Source organism: Oryzias melastigma, linkage group LG18, assembly GCF_002922805.2.
Source record: "Oryzias melastigma strain HK-1 linkage group LG18, ASM292280v2, whole genome shotgun sequence".
NCBI lineage: Eukaryota > Metazoa > Chordata > Actinopteri > Beloniformes > Adrianichthyidae > Oryzias > Oryzias melastigma.
The window spans coordinates 1275624-1294238 of record NC_050529.1 but is presented as its reverse complement, the minus strand read 5'-3'; the positions used below and the strand labels follow the sequence as shown (position 1 = coordinate 1294238).

Below are 18615 nucleotides of genomic sequence, written 5' to 3'. Positions count from 1 at the left end.
GGGGGGGGGGTGCGCAGAAGTCAGATTTTTGGAGGATTGCCCAGAAATGCCTATATGGATCAAAGTACTGCTTTGGGGTTGTTTCTGGCAAAGGATGAATATTATAATACAATTTCCAAAAATTTATTTTAAATGGCTCTTAAGGCAGGGAAATGTTTTAACAATAGTTAAACCTTCCTAGTTAAACCATCATTGTCTTTTCTTCCCTAGTCCTCTGCTGTGAGTTTTCCCTAATTTAAAAAAGGCTTCTCTCCTGAATGAGTTCTCATGTGTTTTTTTAAGATAGATATTTGACTAAAACTTTTATCACATTCTTTACATGGAAAAGGCTTCTCTCCTGTATGGGTTCTCATGTGATTTATGAGACTAGATCTTTGACTAAAACTTTTATCACATTCTTTACACGGAAAAGGCTTCTCTCCTGTATGAGTTCTCATGTGTTCATTGAGAAAAGATATGCGACTAAAACTTTTATAACATTGTTTACACAAAAAAGGCTTCTCTCCTGTATGAGTTGTCATGTGTGTTTTGAGACTAGATCTTTGACTAAAACTTCTGTTACATTCTTTACACCAAAAAGGCTTTTCTCCTGTATGAATACTCATGTGTCTTTTGAGATGATATATCCCACGAAAACTTTTATCACATTCTTCACACGGAAAAGGCTTCTCTCCTGCATGAATTCTCATGTGTGATTTTAGATGAGATATTTGACTAAAACGTTTGTCACATTCTTTACACAGAAAAGGCTTCTCTCCTGTATGGATTCTCATGTGTGAATTGAGATGAGATATGCGACTAAAACTTCTGTCACATTCGTTACATGTAAAAGGTTTTTCTCCTGTATGGATTCTCATGTGTGTTTTGAGCTGTGATACATAACAAAATTTTCTGTCACATTCCTCACAGACATATGGTCTTTCATCAGACTCAGATCTCATCTGGACAAACACATCATGTGGAATTATTGTTTTTTTAACAGACCCTGCAGAAGAAAATCTTGTTTCTTTTTGCGATTGTTTGTGTTTCCAAACCAAAGTTTTCATCTTGAACTTTTTTCTAACATCAGAATCACACTGACTTTCTGACATATGAGAGCTGACCACACTTTGGACATGACTTCTGTCTCTTCTCTTCCTCTGATCTCTGTTCTGTGGCTCTGTCTCTTCATCTGGAGTTGATGTTGATTCTTCATGTTGGTTTCCTTCTTCATCCTGACTATCAGTTCCATTCAAGCTCTGCTGATTGTTTAGATCTGCTTCAATCTTCTCATGTTCCTCAAAAGTAGGAATCTCCGTCAAGGTGAAAGTCTCTTTAATCCGAATGGTCTGTGGTTCATTCTGCTCCTCTTCAATCTGTGGAGGTTCTGGTTCCTCTTTAATCTGTGATGGTTCTGGTTCCTCCTGCTCCTCTTTAATCTGCAATGGTTCTGGATCCTCCTGTTTCTTTTCTCTCTGTAGAAGTTCTGGTTCCTCTTTAGTCTCTGTAGATTCTGGATCATTCTGTTCCACTCTGAAGTTCTTCTTTTGGTTCCAGAGACCTTCTTCTTCCATCACCCATTGTTGTGGGAGGACTGCACAGACACAAATACAAGAAAGTTTGAGCTCTGTTATATATTTTTTTGTATCATTAAGTGCCAAACTAAAATTTAAAACACCTCAGTCAGACGTCATACTGTTTGAAATTTAAAGAATCCATCTATCCTTACATCCATTTTCTGAATCCCAAGAATCCCATTCGAGGTCTTGAAAATCCTTGAGTCTATTTCAGCCCCCAGAGTTGTGGGCTAGGGTCAAATGATAAAGACTCAAGTCAGACTTGAGTCATTCATTTGATGACTTTAGACTCAACTCAGACTTTAAGAGCTGTAAATCGTGGGTTGACTTGGACTTTAACCCCTCAATATGGCGTTTTTTTTTTAAATGTGCTTTTTGCAAATTTGCAATTGGAAATGTACTTCTTGGAAGGAAGTGTCTTCCCTGAGCGCTGTCTGGCAGGTGCCATGAGAGATTCCACAGCTTCAAAGCTCATTACAGATTGCGCATCATACAGAATTGTACAGCTCATCTGTAAAGTCACCAACCACAATTTCATTATCACTTCATCTGTAGCTGCACATTTGCAGCTTCCAGCCTGAATAAGACGCAGATGTCTCCTTTGATGATAAGACAGAGTCCCGTGATAAACTTCAATGGAGCTTGTCTTGTTTTCAAACAGAAAAGCTGCTTGTTAGAATGGTTATTTTTTTTTTTTTGATACAGCTCAACAGAATTCTTACATGCATCAGAAGGCGCTTACACACTGGCCGCCTGCGACGCGTTCGAGAACCCGATCTACAACGGTTTCCACATCGCACCAGCACGGTCACACCAACACATTCTCATTCCCGACGTATCGACGTAGAGTTAAAGGACCCTCTGTGTCGAAACTCGACGTTTTGGGGGTACACTTCTCGTTAGAATCTGATAAGCTGGCTGAACCAATTAGAAATACATTATAGGAATAAATCCTGTTTTTTGCTTGAGGCATGAAAGTTTGTGGTAGCAGCCACATTTCTGCCTCTGATAAGACTATACAGATGTTCTTTTTATGAATGCTTCATCTACATGTCTTCAACCGCTCAATACTGTGTATCACTGTGCATTGAGGTTTGTAACTGGGTGTAGTTGTCTCACCATCACTGTGAACTGTATGCCAGAGCACAGTGGCCCTCTCTGAGCACACCAAGGTTTACTCCCTGGATCACCCTAGTCCATAAGGCATTACTTGGTTTGGTCTCTTCATACCTTAGTTCTCTTCAACAAAAAATCAGCAGTCAGTTTTACTCCTGCATGTTCTCCGTGTCTGAATTGAGGAAACAAGCTTTCAGTTTTTCTGCTGCCTCTGCCTGGAACTCCATCCAAACTGAACTGAAACGGTCTAATCTTGGCTCATTGGATTTATTCCAATCATTTTTGTGGAACAAAGAATCCCTACAAAACTGCTCATGTTTCTGATGTTCACTGTAAAAAAGATTGCACCTTACAATCACTGTACTTCATAAATATCAAACTGCATATAATCTTTGCACTCTCCAAACAACTGTTTACGCTGTTACTTACTATGTTATTAAAAAAAACATTGTCCCTTTACAGTACCTAAATTTCACATTTTATTTGTAAATATCCTAAAGTCAAGCCTTTGTTTATTTGTTATACACTGTAACCTTATTTATGAGACGTATGCTGCCGACCTCTTGGCCAGGTCACCCTTGAAAAAGAGATCCTGATCTCAACGGGTTTTCATCTGGTTAAATAAAGGTTACTACTACTACATTAGACCCCCCCACTGTGGGATTGGATACTGACCCGCAGCGGTCCCGGGTCAAAATGCGACTAGCTGGATGATCTCATTAGATTACGCCTTCCCATCCGGATCTTCTACCGGGATGCGGAGTGCGCCAGTATACCCGGTACCAGATGCCGTAGGCTACCGGACGCACAATGGTTCTGGAACGCGATGCCTGGTTTAAATGGCCTGAATCAACACCCATCTTTTGAGGCGCTGGCAGCTGTCAAAGACTTTATTTTCTGTCTCTCACTGTCAGAGTTAAACTAGAAGGTGATCACACTGTCCAACTAGTTCCGGGAATAAGAGATCCCGAAACACAGATTATCAAAGAAGAAATAGCGTTACTGTCATACACTCAACAAAAAAATAAACGCAACACTTTTGTTTTTGCTCCTATTTTTCATGAGATGGACTTACAGTATACAATATTACCATTTCTCTCAAACGTTGTTCACAAATCTGTCTAAATGTGTGATAGTGAGCACTTCTGCTTTGCAGAGATGATCCATTCCGCCTCACAGGTGTGCCACATCAAGATGCTGATCTGACATCATGATTAGTGCACGGGTGTGCATTAGACTGCCCACAATAAAAGGCCACCCTGAAATGTGCAGTTTTGTCTCAGCAAAAGCCACAGATGTCACAAGCATTGAGGGAGCGTGCAGTTGTCCTGCTGACAGCAAGAATGTCAACCAGATCTGTTGCTCCTGCATTCAATGTTCATTTCTCCACCATAAGCTGTCTCCAAAGGCATTTCAGAGAATATGGCATTACATCCAACCGGCTTAACAACCGCAGACCACGTGTAACCACACCAGCCCAGGACCTCCACATCCAGCAGGTTCACCTCCAAGATGGTCTGAGACCAGCCACTCAGACAGCTGCTGAAACAATTGGTTTGCTTAACCAAAACATTTCTGCACAAACTGTCAGACCTGCCATTCTGCTCACCTGGCAGGTGGGGCCAGAAATCTTGATCAGTACTTGTCCAGTTTTTAAGACAGATGAGACCTCACCAGGGCAGATCAGGTGGGGTGGTGCTGGTCTGGCTAGGCCTCAGCAGTGGTTTGTAGGAGTGTGTATTGGCAAGAGGATGGCGACACAATACGTATCCCGATACACGCCTCACAATACGATATTGATCGTGATATTTCCCCAAGACTGTTAGTTAGTCTTTTTTTTTCGAACAGTACATAGTAAATGATAAAAAACAAAACAATCATAAACGAAAACAATAATACACAAAGACTATGTTTTAAATACATTATAAATAAATTAAAACACCTCAATATGCAGTCTGAAATGGAGTCAGAAGAAGTTAAAAACATTTTTAATCCTTCCCCCTAACAATATATTTTAAATTTAATCTTCAGTAAATTTACTGTACTTTTACTGTACCAGAAGAAGGTTTTGCTTCATTTTTATATCCATCCATCCATCTTCCTCCGCTTCCGAGACCGGGTTGCGGGGGCAGCAGTCTAAGCAAAGATGCCCAGACTTCCCTCTCCCCGGCCACTTCCTCCAGCTCCTCTGGGGGGACCCCGAGGCGTCCCCAGGCAAGCCGAGAAACATAGTCTCTCCAGCGTGTCCTGGGTCTTCCCAGGGGCTCCTCCCAGTGGGACATGCCCGGAACACCTCTCCAGGGAGGCGTCCAGGAGGCATCCGGATCAGATGCCTGAACCACCTCAACTGGCTCCTCTCGATGCGGAGGAGAAGCGGCTCTACTCCGAGCTCTCTCCGGGTGACTGAGCTCCTCACCCTATCTCTAAGGGAGCGCCCGGCCACCCTGCAGAGAAAACTAATTTCAGCCGTTTGTAGTGGGGATCTCGTTCTTTTGGTCACGACCCAGAGCTCATGACCATAGGTGAGTACAGGAACGAAGACTGACCGGTAAATTGAGAGCTTTCCTCAGCTCTCTTTTCACCACAATGGACCGGTACAGCGACCGCTTAACAGTGGACGCAGCTCTAATCCGCCTGTCGATCTCACGGTCCGATCTTCCCTCACTCGTGAACAAGACCCCAAGATATTTAAACTCCTCCACCTGAGGCAAGATTTTTTTTTTACTTCTCTTCATTACTTTACTTAATTTTATAGTATGATTAAATTGTGTAGTTCCCCCTGAAATTAATCTTTATTTGTTTGTTTATTTATTTTTTTTATATGCAGTATCAACACAGGTCAATACAACAATGAAATGCTTGGGATGAGAATTTCATTGTTGTATTGACCTGTGTTGATACTGTCACGTAGTGTTTTGTTTAAATGGCATGAATAATAAGACTTGGTCTTTATCATACTCTGGACTGTGATGTTTGCAGATGATATTGTGATTTGTAGTGAGAGCAGGGAACAGGTGGAGGTGGAGTTAGAGAGGTGGAGGTTTGCCCTGGAAAGGAGAGGAATGAAGGTTAGCCGCAGTAAGACAGAGTACATGTGTGTGAATGAGAGGAACCAGAGTGGAAGAGTGAGGTTACAGGGAGAAGAGATAAAGAAGGTGGAGGAGTTTAAGTATTTAGGGTCAACAGTACAGAGTAATGGAGAGTGTGGAAAAGAAGTGAAGAGGAGAGTGCAAGCAGGTTGGAATGGGTGGAGAAAAGTGTCAGGTGTGATGTGTGACAGAAGAGTTTCAGCACAAATGAAAGGAAAGGTGTACAAGACTGTGGTGAGACCAGCCATGTTGTTTGGACTAGAAACAGTGGGACTGAAGAAAAGACAGGAAGCAGAGCTGGAGGTAGCAGAGATGAAGATGCTGAGGTTCTCTTTGGGAGTGACCAGGATGGATAGGATCAGGAATGAATACATCAGAGGGACAGCACATGTTAGAGGTTTTGGAGATAAAGTCAGAGAGGCCAGACTGAGATGGTTTGGACATGTTCAGAGGAGAGACAGTGAATATATTGGTAGAAGGATGCTGAGTCTAGAGCTGCCAGGAAAGAGGTCTAGAGGAAGACCAAAGAGGAGGTTTATGGATGCAGTGAATAAAAACAAGACATAATGCCTCTAATCACTGCTACGTTGCTCATAAATAATAAATATCGCGATGGCAACATTTTAAATCGATAGAAGTATCGTCAAAACGATATATCGCCATGTCGATTTTTTCTTACAATCCTAGTGGTTTGGGTTTGAACCATCAACATTGGTAGTCTTGTTTTGTGGGCTTGAGTTTAGCCTCTAGCAGGGAGCTGCTGATTCTGACATGGCAGGGTCAGCAGTCTCAACTTATTTTATGTTTGGTCAAGGTTTCAATTCCTTTCTTTTTTTCTGTTTTTGTGTGGACCAGAAGTCTTATTATTTATTTTGGTTTTTCCTTTTTCAGAACACAATTTCTCTCATTTAATAAACTTTGTTCCGAAAAAAAAAAAAAAATACACTGAATCAACTCCAAAGTCACCCAATATGTGTCAACACATAGTATATGCTAAGGCAATTTTTACCAGCAAATTCAGAAACAAAACCGCCCAGTGCAACACTGCTGGGTGATCTGAGATCTGTAATGGTGCCATCTCTATAAGCACATAGTAAGCGTGTTTGAGATGACCAAGTGTTACGACCCCTGGTCGTGTGTGTTTTGTGTGTGTGCTTTGTTTGTGTTTTATCCGTTTCACCATGCAGCTCCTGCAGAAGTCCAGCTCCTCCACTGCTGCTGACTCCGCCCCCTTCCTGCAGAACTGATTGAGGCACCCTCTCAACCAATCCCTGAGCTGGGAGGGAAGCTTAAAAGAACCCAGGAAGCTCTGCTCCAGTGGCGGCTGAATTCCTGAGTGGGGAATTAGTTTCTCAGCCTGCCCCTGCTGTCTGCCTGGCCCAAGCCTGCTAGCTCCTGGTTTCCCCCTCTTTAGTTTGTTGTATTTGTTAATTTTGCTCTGGTGATTTCTTTAGTTTGCTTTGGAGTGATACTTATGTTTGACTGTTTGGTGTTGCTGTAAAGCCTGAGAACCTAAGTTGCTATTAATATTCATTCATTTGGCTTTTTGTGGTTTGTTTAATCTTATGTTGTGACTCCTGCCACCCGTCACTCTATTAAACACCTGTGTCTCATTCTTATCCCTGCCCGGTCATTTACTTATTTCTTTATGTTGCACATTTCTTCCTCCTCCCCAAGGAGGGACGTAACACCAAGGTGGACGCATGCTGGTTAGCTTTTTGAACTGTGCGCTATCATGAAGTATCGCGGGGAAAGGGTGGGTTCAAGGCATCTACCTAAGCCAGCGCAGACAGAAAATAGGTAATGCGCTATAACCCAGCAGCTATATTTGATCTGTTTTCCTCTGACAGATGTTAAACATATGATTAAAGACATAATGGCACTGATCATAATAAGGGGGAGAGGTATATTAAAATTCAACTGAAAGTTGAGGACAAACCCCGACTTCCTGTTCTTGTAAAGTTTCAGAGTTCACCTTCTTCTCAGGCGCCTTTTTATGGCAAGCCGATTTATCATTTAATAGATATCCTTCAGGTTGTATTAAGCCTAACTAGTAATGCCAAAAGTACAACTAGTTTACCAATGGAACATTTTTATGCTTACTAGTTAACTAGTAATGTCTAAAAATTCGCACTGGGTTACTAGTGGACCATATTTTTGCTTACTAGTTAGATAGTGACACTCTCAAAAGGCCACTAGTGAACTAGTCACATGTAAATGTTCTCTAAGTTCACTAGTAAGGCACCTGTAAAGCTCACCAAAGTGACCAAAATATCGCACTAGTTTACTACTGACATGCAATATGCAAACTAGTTGACTAGTGAGATGCATTTAAGTCTTACTAGTTAACTAGTGACAGATACAAATGTCACTAGTTAACTAGTGAGCACAATATCTTCTTACTAGTTCACTAGTGCATTCTTATAAAAGTCACTAGTGAACGAGTGAAGAACTTACCGCCAACTAGTTAGCTAGTGTTTCAGTATGCTAATGTGGAGCAGTGATGTCATCCAGAAAAACTCCTCCTATTAGCTCTCCAGAAAAGCTCCACCTCACTCAAACCAGGGTTAACCCCATTGACTGAATGAAGAAAAAACTGGACTGAGCAAGCCCCCCTACTTCTGTGTTCCATATAGGAAGTACCACTGGGTTGCAAAAAGGCCAAAGTCCCATTGACTTACATTGAGAAACAGACAGTTATTTCTCAGTCATTTTCTGTCAGAATAATCATTCTTCCTCTGCTGCTTTCTGATTAACTTCTTTGTTCTAATCGTAATTTTTTTTAAAGATTTTTTTCCATTATCACAAGTTATTAGAGTTATAAATTGACCAATCAGATGGCTCAATAAGCGTTTGTGGGTCTGACGTCGACCGTCTGGGGGGTTTGATTGACAGATGACGGGTAGTCAATTGGAGCAGACTTCATCAATGAGTCGTGAAGACCTTTTAACAATCGTCTGACCGTCCAAATGAGACATCCAACGCCGTTATTGATCCAACAGGTGAGTATGCTAGCGGTACACACGTGGAGCATGTGACTGAAGTGTTAATTATCTAAGATAAGTGCAGGAAACTTTGATGCAAAGACACATTCATATTTATTGTTAGTTTTATTTGGATTTTGAAAAGGGTGGTAAAATAACATATTGTGTTATAAATGCTTGAAAACATGTTTAAGAAAATAAAAATATATATTTTTAACAAATAGTTAAAGGCCTCGTGCAGTGGCAATTTTTTTTTTTTTCATTTAGAAAGTCATTGGAACTTGGAAAACGAATCTGATAAAAATATTCACTTAAAATGATCCAGGGCGATTTTATTGATCATTTTATGGTGGTGCACAGCTTTAAATTTGGGCGATAGGTGGTGATGGGCGGGGGCTGCGCGTGACGTCACTACAGGGATCCCAGAGTGTAAACAACAATGGCGGACGGTTTGGGAAGCGACGTAGACCAGGATTTAGCGGATATTTCTTTGGATGAAGGTGATGAGCCTTCATCAAACGCGGGAATTTTAACGACACAGGGTTCGGAGGGTGTACAGCCCTACCAGTTTGAACCGGAGGTTTCCTCATCTGAGGATACATTGGCTTCGGATGACGATGGTGAAAGCTCATACAGCGACGGCGAGGAGAAGACGACCAAACTTGACTATTTAGAGGAAGTCAAAGTAAAACAAGGTTTCCGTAGGTGAACCTGCGGAAGGATCATTACCGGAAAAGGAAAGGCGCCACCGCTGCCGCGGAGCGTCCTTTGTCATCCTCCTCCAGGGCCGAGGAAGACGGAGCCCCCCAGCCCGGGTCTGCTGCTGCTGCGGCGACGGGTGGACTCGCTCCCCCGCCGCCCTCTCGGCCTCCCTCGCCCGCGCGCAACCAACCCCCGCGCGGGTCCTCTTTCCAGACGGCCGGCGGGGTCCTCCTGCGCCCTGCGCGGGCCCCCCCCCGCCGGCCTCACGGCCCCGGGAGGGAGTAAAAACCCTTTGTGCGGACTCGGCTGCCGGCGCCGGACGGCGCTGGCAGATTCTGAAGCAGAGAAAGAGCCTGGAGCTGATATGCAGCTGCACAGCAGTGAAGAGATTCTGGAATCAACATCAATCAGAGGATTTGAACACCAAAAAAAGAGACTTTTGACACCAAAATGGAATGGGGAAGTGTTGCAGATCTTTGAGGATCAAAAAAGAGGAAAACATTTTTAGGATTTGTTGTTGAATGATCCAAAACAACAGTGATGTTTCTGTTTGGAGCTTCATGTTTCTGCTGAACTTAACCAGAAAGTTCACAGGAAAAACGTCTTTAAAGAGACAAAAACCCTCAAAAATGTTGACCTGGAAACGCTCTGGAAATGATGCAGATGATGGAGAAGCCTGTGACCCCGTGACCCTGGATTTTGGAGCGTTTGTTAACAGGAGAAATTGACTGTGAGCGTTTGGAAATGTTCACTAAGAAAAGGAAACACAAAAACCCAAATGAGCTCATTTCCTGGTCTGGACTTTGAGTCAAACCTTCTCCTCCAATCAGAGTGCTCTTCATTTAGAATATTACTTCATTGAGTACTACCTCTCAAATGTATTTATGTATTCCTCTGAAAATATCAAGTGTTTTTGCTTCATGTTTTTAGTAAACTTATTCATTATCAGAAAATGTCCAACATCATTAAGCTTACAGTCTGTGAATAAATCCTTATCATCAATTTAGTACATGACCACTCCTTCACATACCTACCAAGTACTTCAAAGAGTACTACCACTGAAAATATCAAGTATTTCTGCTGTATCGTATTGGAGAAATCTGCATCTAAAAACCAGAAAAGGTTTATTTGGACATCAGTTAGCTGGTTTTTGCTGGGATTCATTCCTGATCCTCCTTTTATTACATCATCATTCCTTCACAGACCTGTTTAGTACTTCAAAGAGTACTGCTCCTGAAAATATCAAGTATTTTTACTGTCCAGTTTTAGAGAAATAGCAGAAAAGCTTTGCTTAAACGTAGCGAGCAGATACATCTAATAAAGTCCTCCCACACACTAAATCTGGTTCTTTGTAAATGCTAGAATGAGGTTTTCAGAACACCATTTGGATCAACCTTCATTGTGATCGAATAAGTCGTATTTCATCTTAGTTCTATTATTTGTACAAACAGGTTTTATTTCAAATCAATCTGTGGATGTAAGATGTCTTACTTCCACTCATTTCTGGTTTCTCACATGTTGATTTGTCAAATAGCCGAGCAGACAGTAAAAACATCAAAGAACATTTACAGAATTACAACCATATGAAGCTCTGAGTTGATGTGTTTCTACTAAAACAATCCAACAAGAAGGCTTCCTATTTTCAGTGGGAATATTCCAGAACTGTTGTCAAAATGACCGTTTGAGGAGATTTGTCACAAACTAGACAGTCAAAGTACTTCATATTTTTAGGAGTAGTACTCGTTGAAGAAGAACTCCAAACAACTTGTAAATGTCAGTGTGTGAACATACCTATGTGGTGGAGCTGAAGCTGTGGTTTCCAGCAGATATCCAGCAGTCTGCGCTGACGACAGAGCTCCTGCTCGTACTGGACGATGGTTCCTTCACAGAGTCTGAAGATTTCTTCAGCAGCAGCAGCGAGTCGCTCGCTGATCAACTCTCTCAGAGACTGAAGGGAAGACATGGTTCCTGCAGCTGCAGAAGATCTTCAGCTCCAACAAACACCAAAGTCCTCTGAACAGCAGCAGCTCCGATCATCTGCTAGTCTCACAATCACAGCCACGTTGTCTTTACGTTCAACACGCATTCACTCATTTACGACTTTAGCTAAAGAGGATTGTTCGGAACCGAACCACGTATCGTCCTTTCTGTCCACGAACCTCACGAACGTCCCGACGAAGCACCAAAGTCCTCTCAGCAACAAGTAACGGTACTAGCATGCTAGCTAACACCACGAGCTGTTTACTTCCTGGTCACGTGACAAAACGTTTTTAAGAAGAAACGTTAAAAAAATGTTAAACTGGATTTCAATGTGATGCTTGAAATGTTTCTTAACTGCTTTAATTCTATACATACCAATGAAAAAGGAAATACAAATGAAAACATATTATTTTGGCTGAAATTGTTGAGAGCTTGAATGACGTCATCATACTGTAACCAATCCGAATGTTCAGAAATGACTACAGTCCACATCTCAGACTTAATAGATTTAATAACAAACTATAGTCATAGATGAATAAATCTATTACATGAAGAAAGAAATATGAATTGAAGATGGGTCAATTAATATGGAGTCTGGAAAGAGCCAAATTGAAATAATTATATTCACCATTAAATAAATAAATAAATGTGGCACAAATTATTAAAAAAAAGTGGTAATAAATAAATAAATGCTGAAATCAATAAACAAATGTTGAAATAAATGTGGCATTAAAATATTAAAATGGAACATTTAAATATTTAATGACATATTTATTTATTTCATTGGCCCTTGTTGTCATGGCCATGCCTCAGCCTCACAGGTAATCTGCCTTATTGACATCACCTGTGTGGCTGCCTTTATAGCAGGAGCTGCCCTGCTGAGCTGTGCCCGAAGATCTCCTGCCTTCATGGGACTCCAGCCTGCCAAAGCTGCTGCCCTCTGTGCCCTCTGTGCCCTCTGTGCCCTCTGTGCCCTCTGTGCCCTCTGTGCCCTCTGTGCCCTCTGTGCCCTCTGTGCCCTCTGCCTTCATGAACTTTGTCAGGACAGACTTGGATTTATTTCCTGGATCTGGTGCTGTTGCCCTGTGGTCTCTCTCTCTCTTCCCTTCTCCCTTCCTGATGTCCTCAAGCTCACAAGTGGAATTCTGTGCTTCACCTTCTCCACTACAGAGTGAGTGCCAATAAGAGTCTTTTGAAAGCTCCTTTGGAACTGAATAATAACTCTGCTCCTCTGCCCTAGTGTGCCTGACCCCTTCCCCCTCTCGGTGGACCGAGGAGCCCTGGCCTACTGCACTTTATTGAATAAATTAATATTTGCCAGTTCTGATCAGTCTGTTTTTGGGACCCACCCACGTAATCCTGATACTTGTAGGTTAAAATAGCCAAATTGAAATAAATTTAATATGAAATAAATGTGTCATTAATTATGTAAAAGTGGCATTAAATATACAAAAAGTTTAAATAAATAAATGTTGAAATAAATGTGGCATTAAAATAACACATTTAAGTATTTCATGACATATTTATTTCATTGCCCAGTGTGGGTCAAAAGAGCCAAATTGAAATAAATAAATTTAATATGAAATAAATGTGTCATTAATTATGTAAAAGTGGCATTAAATATACAAAAAGTTTAAATAAATGTTGAAATTAATGTGGCATTAAAATAACACATTTAAGTATTTCATGACATATTTATTTCATTGCCCAGTGTGGGTCAAAAGAGCCAAATTGAAATAAATAAATTTAATATGAAATAAATGTGTCATTAATTTTTTAAAAGTGGCATTAAATAAAAAGTTGAAAGGGCGACAGTGGCTCAGGTGGTAGAGCGGGTCGGCCAATGATCGAAGGATAGGCGGTTCGATTCCGGCTCCCGCCAGCCAAGTGTTGTTGTGTCCCTGGGCAAGGCACTTAACCCAACTTGCCTCCAGTGTGCCTCCACTGGTGTGTGAATGCGTATGAATGCTCCAGTGATGGTCAGAGGGGCCGTAGGCGCGTACTGGCAGCCACGCCTCTGTCAGCCTGCCCCAGGGCAGCTGTGGCTACAGTAGTAGCTTACCATCACCAAGTATGAATGAGGTCTGAATGAATAATGGATATACAATGTAAGCGCTTTGAGCGTCTGGAAAAGCGCAGATAAATCTAATCCATTATTATTATTATTATTATTATTAAAAAAATGTTGAAATAAACGTGGCATTAAACTATTAAAATAGTCATTAAAAAGCACTTTTTAACATTTCATAATATATTTAGATATTTTATTGCCCGTGTGGTAGAAAAGAGCCAAATTGAAATAAATTTAATGTGAAATAAATGTGTCAATTATTTAAAAGTGGCATTAAATAATTAAAAGTTTGAATGAATAAATAAATGTTGAAATAAATGTAGCATTAAAAATTTTAAAACGGCCAATAAAAAACACTTTTTAACATTTCATAATATATTTATTTCATGATTTAATGACACATTTCACGAAACAGGAAGTGGACATACCATTCAAATGCAATCTGTCAAACCCTGCCGTCAAACTTAGTGGGCGGGCCTAACTCTCATCATCGCTGCTCTATTGCTCTGGCCTGGAGCAATCTTCGTCATGGCGAAATCAGTAATGTTTTAAAATTGATCACGAATGAATGAATGACACATGGAAGTAGTTTGCACAGATTCTTATTGTGAAAATCTGCTGCACTGCTAGCGCTGTAGCTGTTTTTCGTTAATGGAAAGGGATCATTTTGTTATTGTTTTGTGACCGTAAAAGGAAAATCAGAGACATGATAATAAATCCGTTCCAGGTAAGAATCAGTTATGTCATTTTTTTCAGTCATATGTCTCTGACGATGTGAGTTTGCTACTTTGACAAGCTAGCTGTTGCTAACTCCAAGATGGGGCATGCACAGATCTCTAATGGAGACGTGAACATGTTTACATGTCTACTTCCGGCGCTGTAGGAGACGGCTGCCTTATCAGTGTCTCCCGTACCTGCATGCCTTTGTAGTTATATTTTATATTAGTGTTTTCTTTTTTCTATGCACTTTTTATTACATATCCTATGGATACTTTTTTAAATAACTTGGCACCACCATGCGATCGCCGTCTTGTTTATTCAAGAGAAGAACTTTTTGCGCTGAAAACCAATGTCGGGAAGCAGCACAACGTTCCAGCCGAGCTGAGGGGAAAATACAGGGGCTGCAAAGCGAAACATGTCTCCGTGAAAAAGGTACTGTGTTGTCGGGACTTGGAACTGTTAGCCGTTAGCATGCGGCCATATTACATGCCGAGGGAGCTGAGTCACGTGATCGTGCTTTGTGTTTACATCCCGCCGAGCGCGGACGCGTCTGTAGCCTGTGAGAAGATCCACTCAGTAACAGCAAGGCTACAGACAAAGCATCCCAAGGCATTTATGGTCATATCTGGGGACTTTAATCATGCTTCCCTGGACTCCATCTTGGCCTTTTTCCACCAGGCTGTAGACTGCCCCACGAAGAACAATAGGACAATAGACCTGATGTACAGCAACGAGAAGGACGCCTACACAGCCACCCCCCTCCCCCCACTTGGAAAGTCCGATCACAACCTTGTGTTCCTGCAGCCACAGTACACCCCCCTGGTCAAAAGGATGTCAGCCACAACACGCTCCATCAGGAAGTGGTCACCTGAGGCTGAAGATGCTCTGAAGGACTGCTTTGACACCACTGACTGGGATGTACTGCTAAAACAACACGGTGAGGACCTGGAGGAGCAGACTCACTGCCTGACAGGTTACCTAAACTTCTGTTTGGATGTAGTCTCCCCGCAAAAGACTGTACGCTGTTACCCCAATAACAAGCCTTGGGTAACACAAGAGGTGAAAGTGGCTCGCAACAGGAAGAAGGTGGCTTTCATGAAGAGGGACAAAGAGGCTATGCTATCAGCACAGACGGAGGTGAAACATCGCCTGAAAGAGGGGAAGGACACCTTCAGGAGGAAGGTGGAGAAGAAACTGGGTGAGAACCGTATGAGGGAGGTCTGGGACGGTGTCAACACCATCACAGGCTTCAGAACCAAAGCGACAACAGCGGGGGGGACAGTGGAGGAAGCTAACAGGCTGAACAAGTTTTTTAATCGTTATGACCAGCCCACTGTCCCCCCTCCCCCACCACAGGACTCACCTTCACTGACTTCATCCCCTGTGCAGCCTCCACCACCCCTCCCCCCTTCTCAACATCTCCCCCAAATAGCAGCTGATCAGGTGAGGGGAGAACTGAAGAAGCTTCACCCAAGGAAAGCAGCCGGCCCTGATAGAGTGCCCCCCGTCTCCTCAAGACATGTGCTGCTGAACTTGGGGAGCCACTCCAGCATGTCTACAATCTGAGTCTGCAGCTGGGAAGGGTGCCCTCCATGTGGAAAACATCGTGCATCGTTCCAGTTCCCAAGAAAAGCCGTCCTGGTGAGCTGAACGACTACAGACCGGTGGCGCTCACATCCCAGCTGATGAAGACTCTGGAGCGGCTCTTCCTCAACCTCCTCAAGCCTCAGGTGCAACAGGCTCAGGACCCCCTGCAGTTTGCCTACCGAGCAGGTGTGGGGGTGGATGATGCCATCCTCTACCTCAGGGGTCTCCAACTAATTCGGCGAGAGGTCCAGTAACTTTGTCAGCTTGGTAGACCGGGGTCCGAACATGCAAAAACATTCAGTCAATATTTCCCTTTTCTGTTCTTTTATTTAATTACAACGTGTAGTTAAATTTGCAAAGAACTCTTTTAGCTTATTGTCCCAACAAGTATTTCTCTAATTCCTTTATGTACAAAAATACATACATACATTGTACAGTTAAAAAAAATATTGCACATAAACTTGCTTGCTTAAAGTGCAATATGTGTGCTCTTTCACAAACTTTAACATTCTGCTGTCTGTCACTTAAAGTGCAACAGGTAACAAGAATGTACCTCTAAAAGCATTCATAATGAATCAATTTTCTTGTGCAAATGTTAATTTTCTGTTTTACAACCCTTAGAAGTACGTTGCAAATAATGCTACATATTGAACATTAAAGTAATAACTTTCATAAGTGCAAAAAACATTATTAACATAAAGGTAAACTACAAAACAGACTTAAAGAGACGTAGATGGCACTTTGAATGGTGGTGTCTAGCTGGAACTGTATGGAGCTAAATTGGGGCCAATGTTATTTCAAACCCAAATAAAACAAATTGAAAAAATATTGGTGTTTGGCCAAAAAAAAGTTACAATGTCAGAAATTTTTTACTGTTCTTAAACACACTTAATTATTTTCAACTTCAAATGTTTTCTTTTTTAGATTTATTCAGTTTCAATATTTTTTCCAATTTAAACTCTTCTTTTTTTCTTTTTCGAATATAAAAATTTCAGTTTCAAAACTTTTGGCCTTTTTGTGGCGGGGCTAACACAAAGGGCCCATCAAAAATCAAAGAGAGTGCTAACTTCAAGCCCAGTGTTTTCAATGACTGTCTGTATTATCATGTTCTAAAGTTGTCCCAAGACGGATGTAAAGATCAGAGTTTTATCCCGTACAAACCGTGTCCAAAACTCTGTTCTAGCAGAGTCAGTGAATGCACCAGGACTGAAGTTACCACACTCATCCATTTGGTTTGGTCCTTAGTGTTAGCCCCACAAGAAAAAGGCAAAAAGTTTTGAAACTGAAATTTTTATATTCGAAAACTAACACACAAAAAAAATAGAGTTGAATCTAAAAAAATAAATAAAAATAAAAAGGAATAAAAATGTTTAGTTTTGAAACCTTAAAAATTGTATATTTGAAGTTGAAATTAAGTTCATTTTAGAATGAAAATAATTTTCTGACATTTAATTTTTGTTTTTTGCCAAACATCATTTTTTTATATATAAATTTGTTTTAATTGGTTTCAAATAATATTGGCACCAGTGTAGCTCCATAGCCCTGCACATCCATGGAAAGCAGCTCGGTTCTTGTTGACGACAGGGGAATCTGTCGGAGCTTTTCTTGAAGCTTCTGTCCCTCTTTTCCTTGTAATATTGTTTCTGTCTTTGCCTCCATACACACTTTAATCATTTTGGAGTGACTTTAGTTCTTGCCCAAATCCATTCCTCTCGTAGTGATCACTCGTGAGCTCGTTGTTGTGCTGTTACCGTCTGTGTGTTGTACACTCGCACTGTACTTTCAGTTCGTATATTTTCCGTGACCACGTCACTCATTTTGTCGGGTAATTTGTGTCAGAAGTTTTGTTTTGCCTCGTAGCGCCGCTTGATATCAGCGTTCTTAACAAAACCAGCTGACTCCATGCTTATAATACAAACCGGCTTTGTAGAACTCACTGCTGGTAAATAAATGCGAAAGCTTCGGTCCACTCATCTCCAAAGACACGATTTTCAGTCAACTTTTCTCATTTTAGCTATTGTTCACGCACATTCCAGATAACTTTACGTCCCAACTACGTAAACATTAGCACACCGCTTTGAGCTTTTGCCGGTTGAAGGACCCCGGTCTGAATGTAGCTGTCCTCGCGCGCGCCTGTTCAAAAATCGCTGTGTAAAGATGAATGAAAAATCGTACTTTTTTATTAAAAATGTTTGGCGGTCCAAATAAAAGGGTCCCGGGGTCCAGGCCCGGACCGCGGTTCGCCAGTTGGGGACCCCTGCTCTACCTCCTGCACCGAGTCCAAGCTCATCTGGATCAGGGGAGTGGCACAGTGAGGATCCTCTTCTTGGACTTCTCTAGTGCCTTCAACACGATCCAGCCACCGATGCTACTGGACAAACTGAGGGAGATGCAAGTGGAGCCCTGCTTGGTGTCCTGGATCGCTGACTACTTCACGGAGAGACCGCAGTACGTCAGACTACAGGGCATCACCTCAGACACCATCATCAGCAGCACAGGAGCACCCCAGGGGATGGTGCTGGCCCCCCTTCTCTTCACCCTCTACACCTCAGACTTCTGCTACACCTCAGAGCTGTGTCACATACAGAAGTTTGCTGACGACACAGCCATTGTGGGGTGTATCAGGGACGACGGGGAGGACGAGTACAGGAGTGTAATCAGTGACTTTGTCTCCTGGAGTCAGATAAACCATCTCCAGCTTAACACCTCAAAGACCAAGGAGCTGGTCATCGACTTCAGGAAGTCCAGCCCACAACCACAATCTGTGACCATCAGAGGCGATGAGGTGGAGATTGTAGGCGACTACAAGT

General features: G+C 42.0%; 1 protein-coding gene across 1 annotated transcript in view; it reads right to left on the bottom strand.

Moving 5' to 3' along the window:
* The window catches only part of LOC112155803 (zinc finger protein 501-like), a 9975-nt gene extending 363 nt beyond the window's left edge, over positions 1 to 9612 (bottom strand). The window contains exons 1-2 of the mRNA XM_024287748.2: positions 9475 to 9612; positions 1 to 1573 (exon numbers count right to left, since the gene is read on the bottom strand). The exon at positions 1 to 1573 is cut by the window's left edge and continues 363 nt beyond it. Of these exons, the coding sequence (XP_024143516.1) occupies positions 231 to 1573; positions 9475 to 9520 (1389 nt within the window). The 5' untranslated portion in view covers positions 9521 to 9612 and the 3' untranslated portion in view covers positions 1 to 230. The remainder of the gene's footprint in view (positions 1574 to 9474) is intronic.
* Positions 9613 to 18615: the final 9003 nt, after the last annotated feature.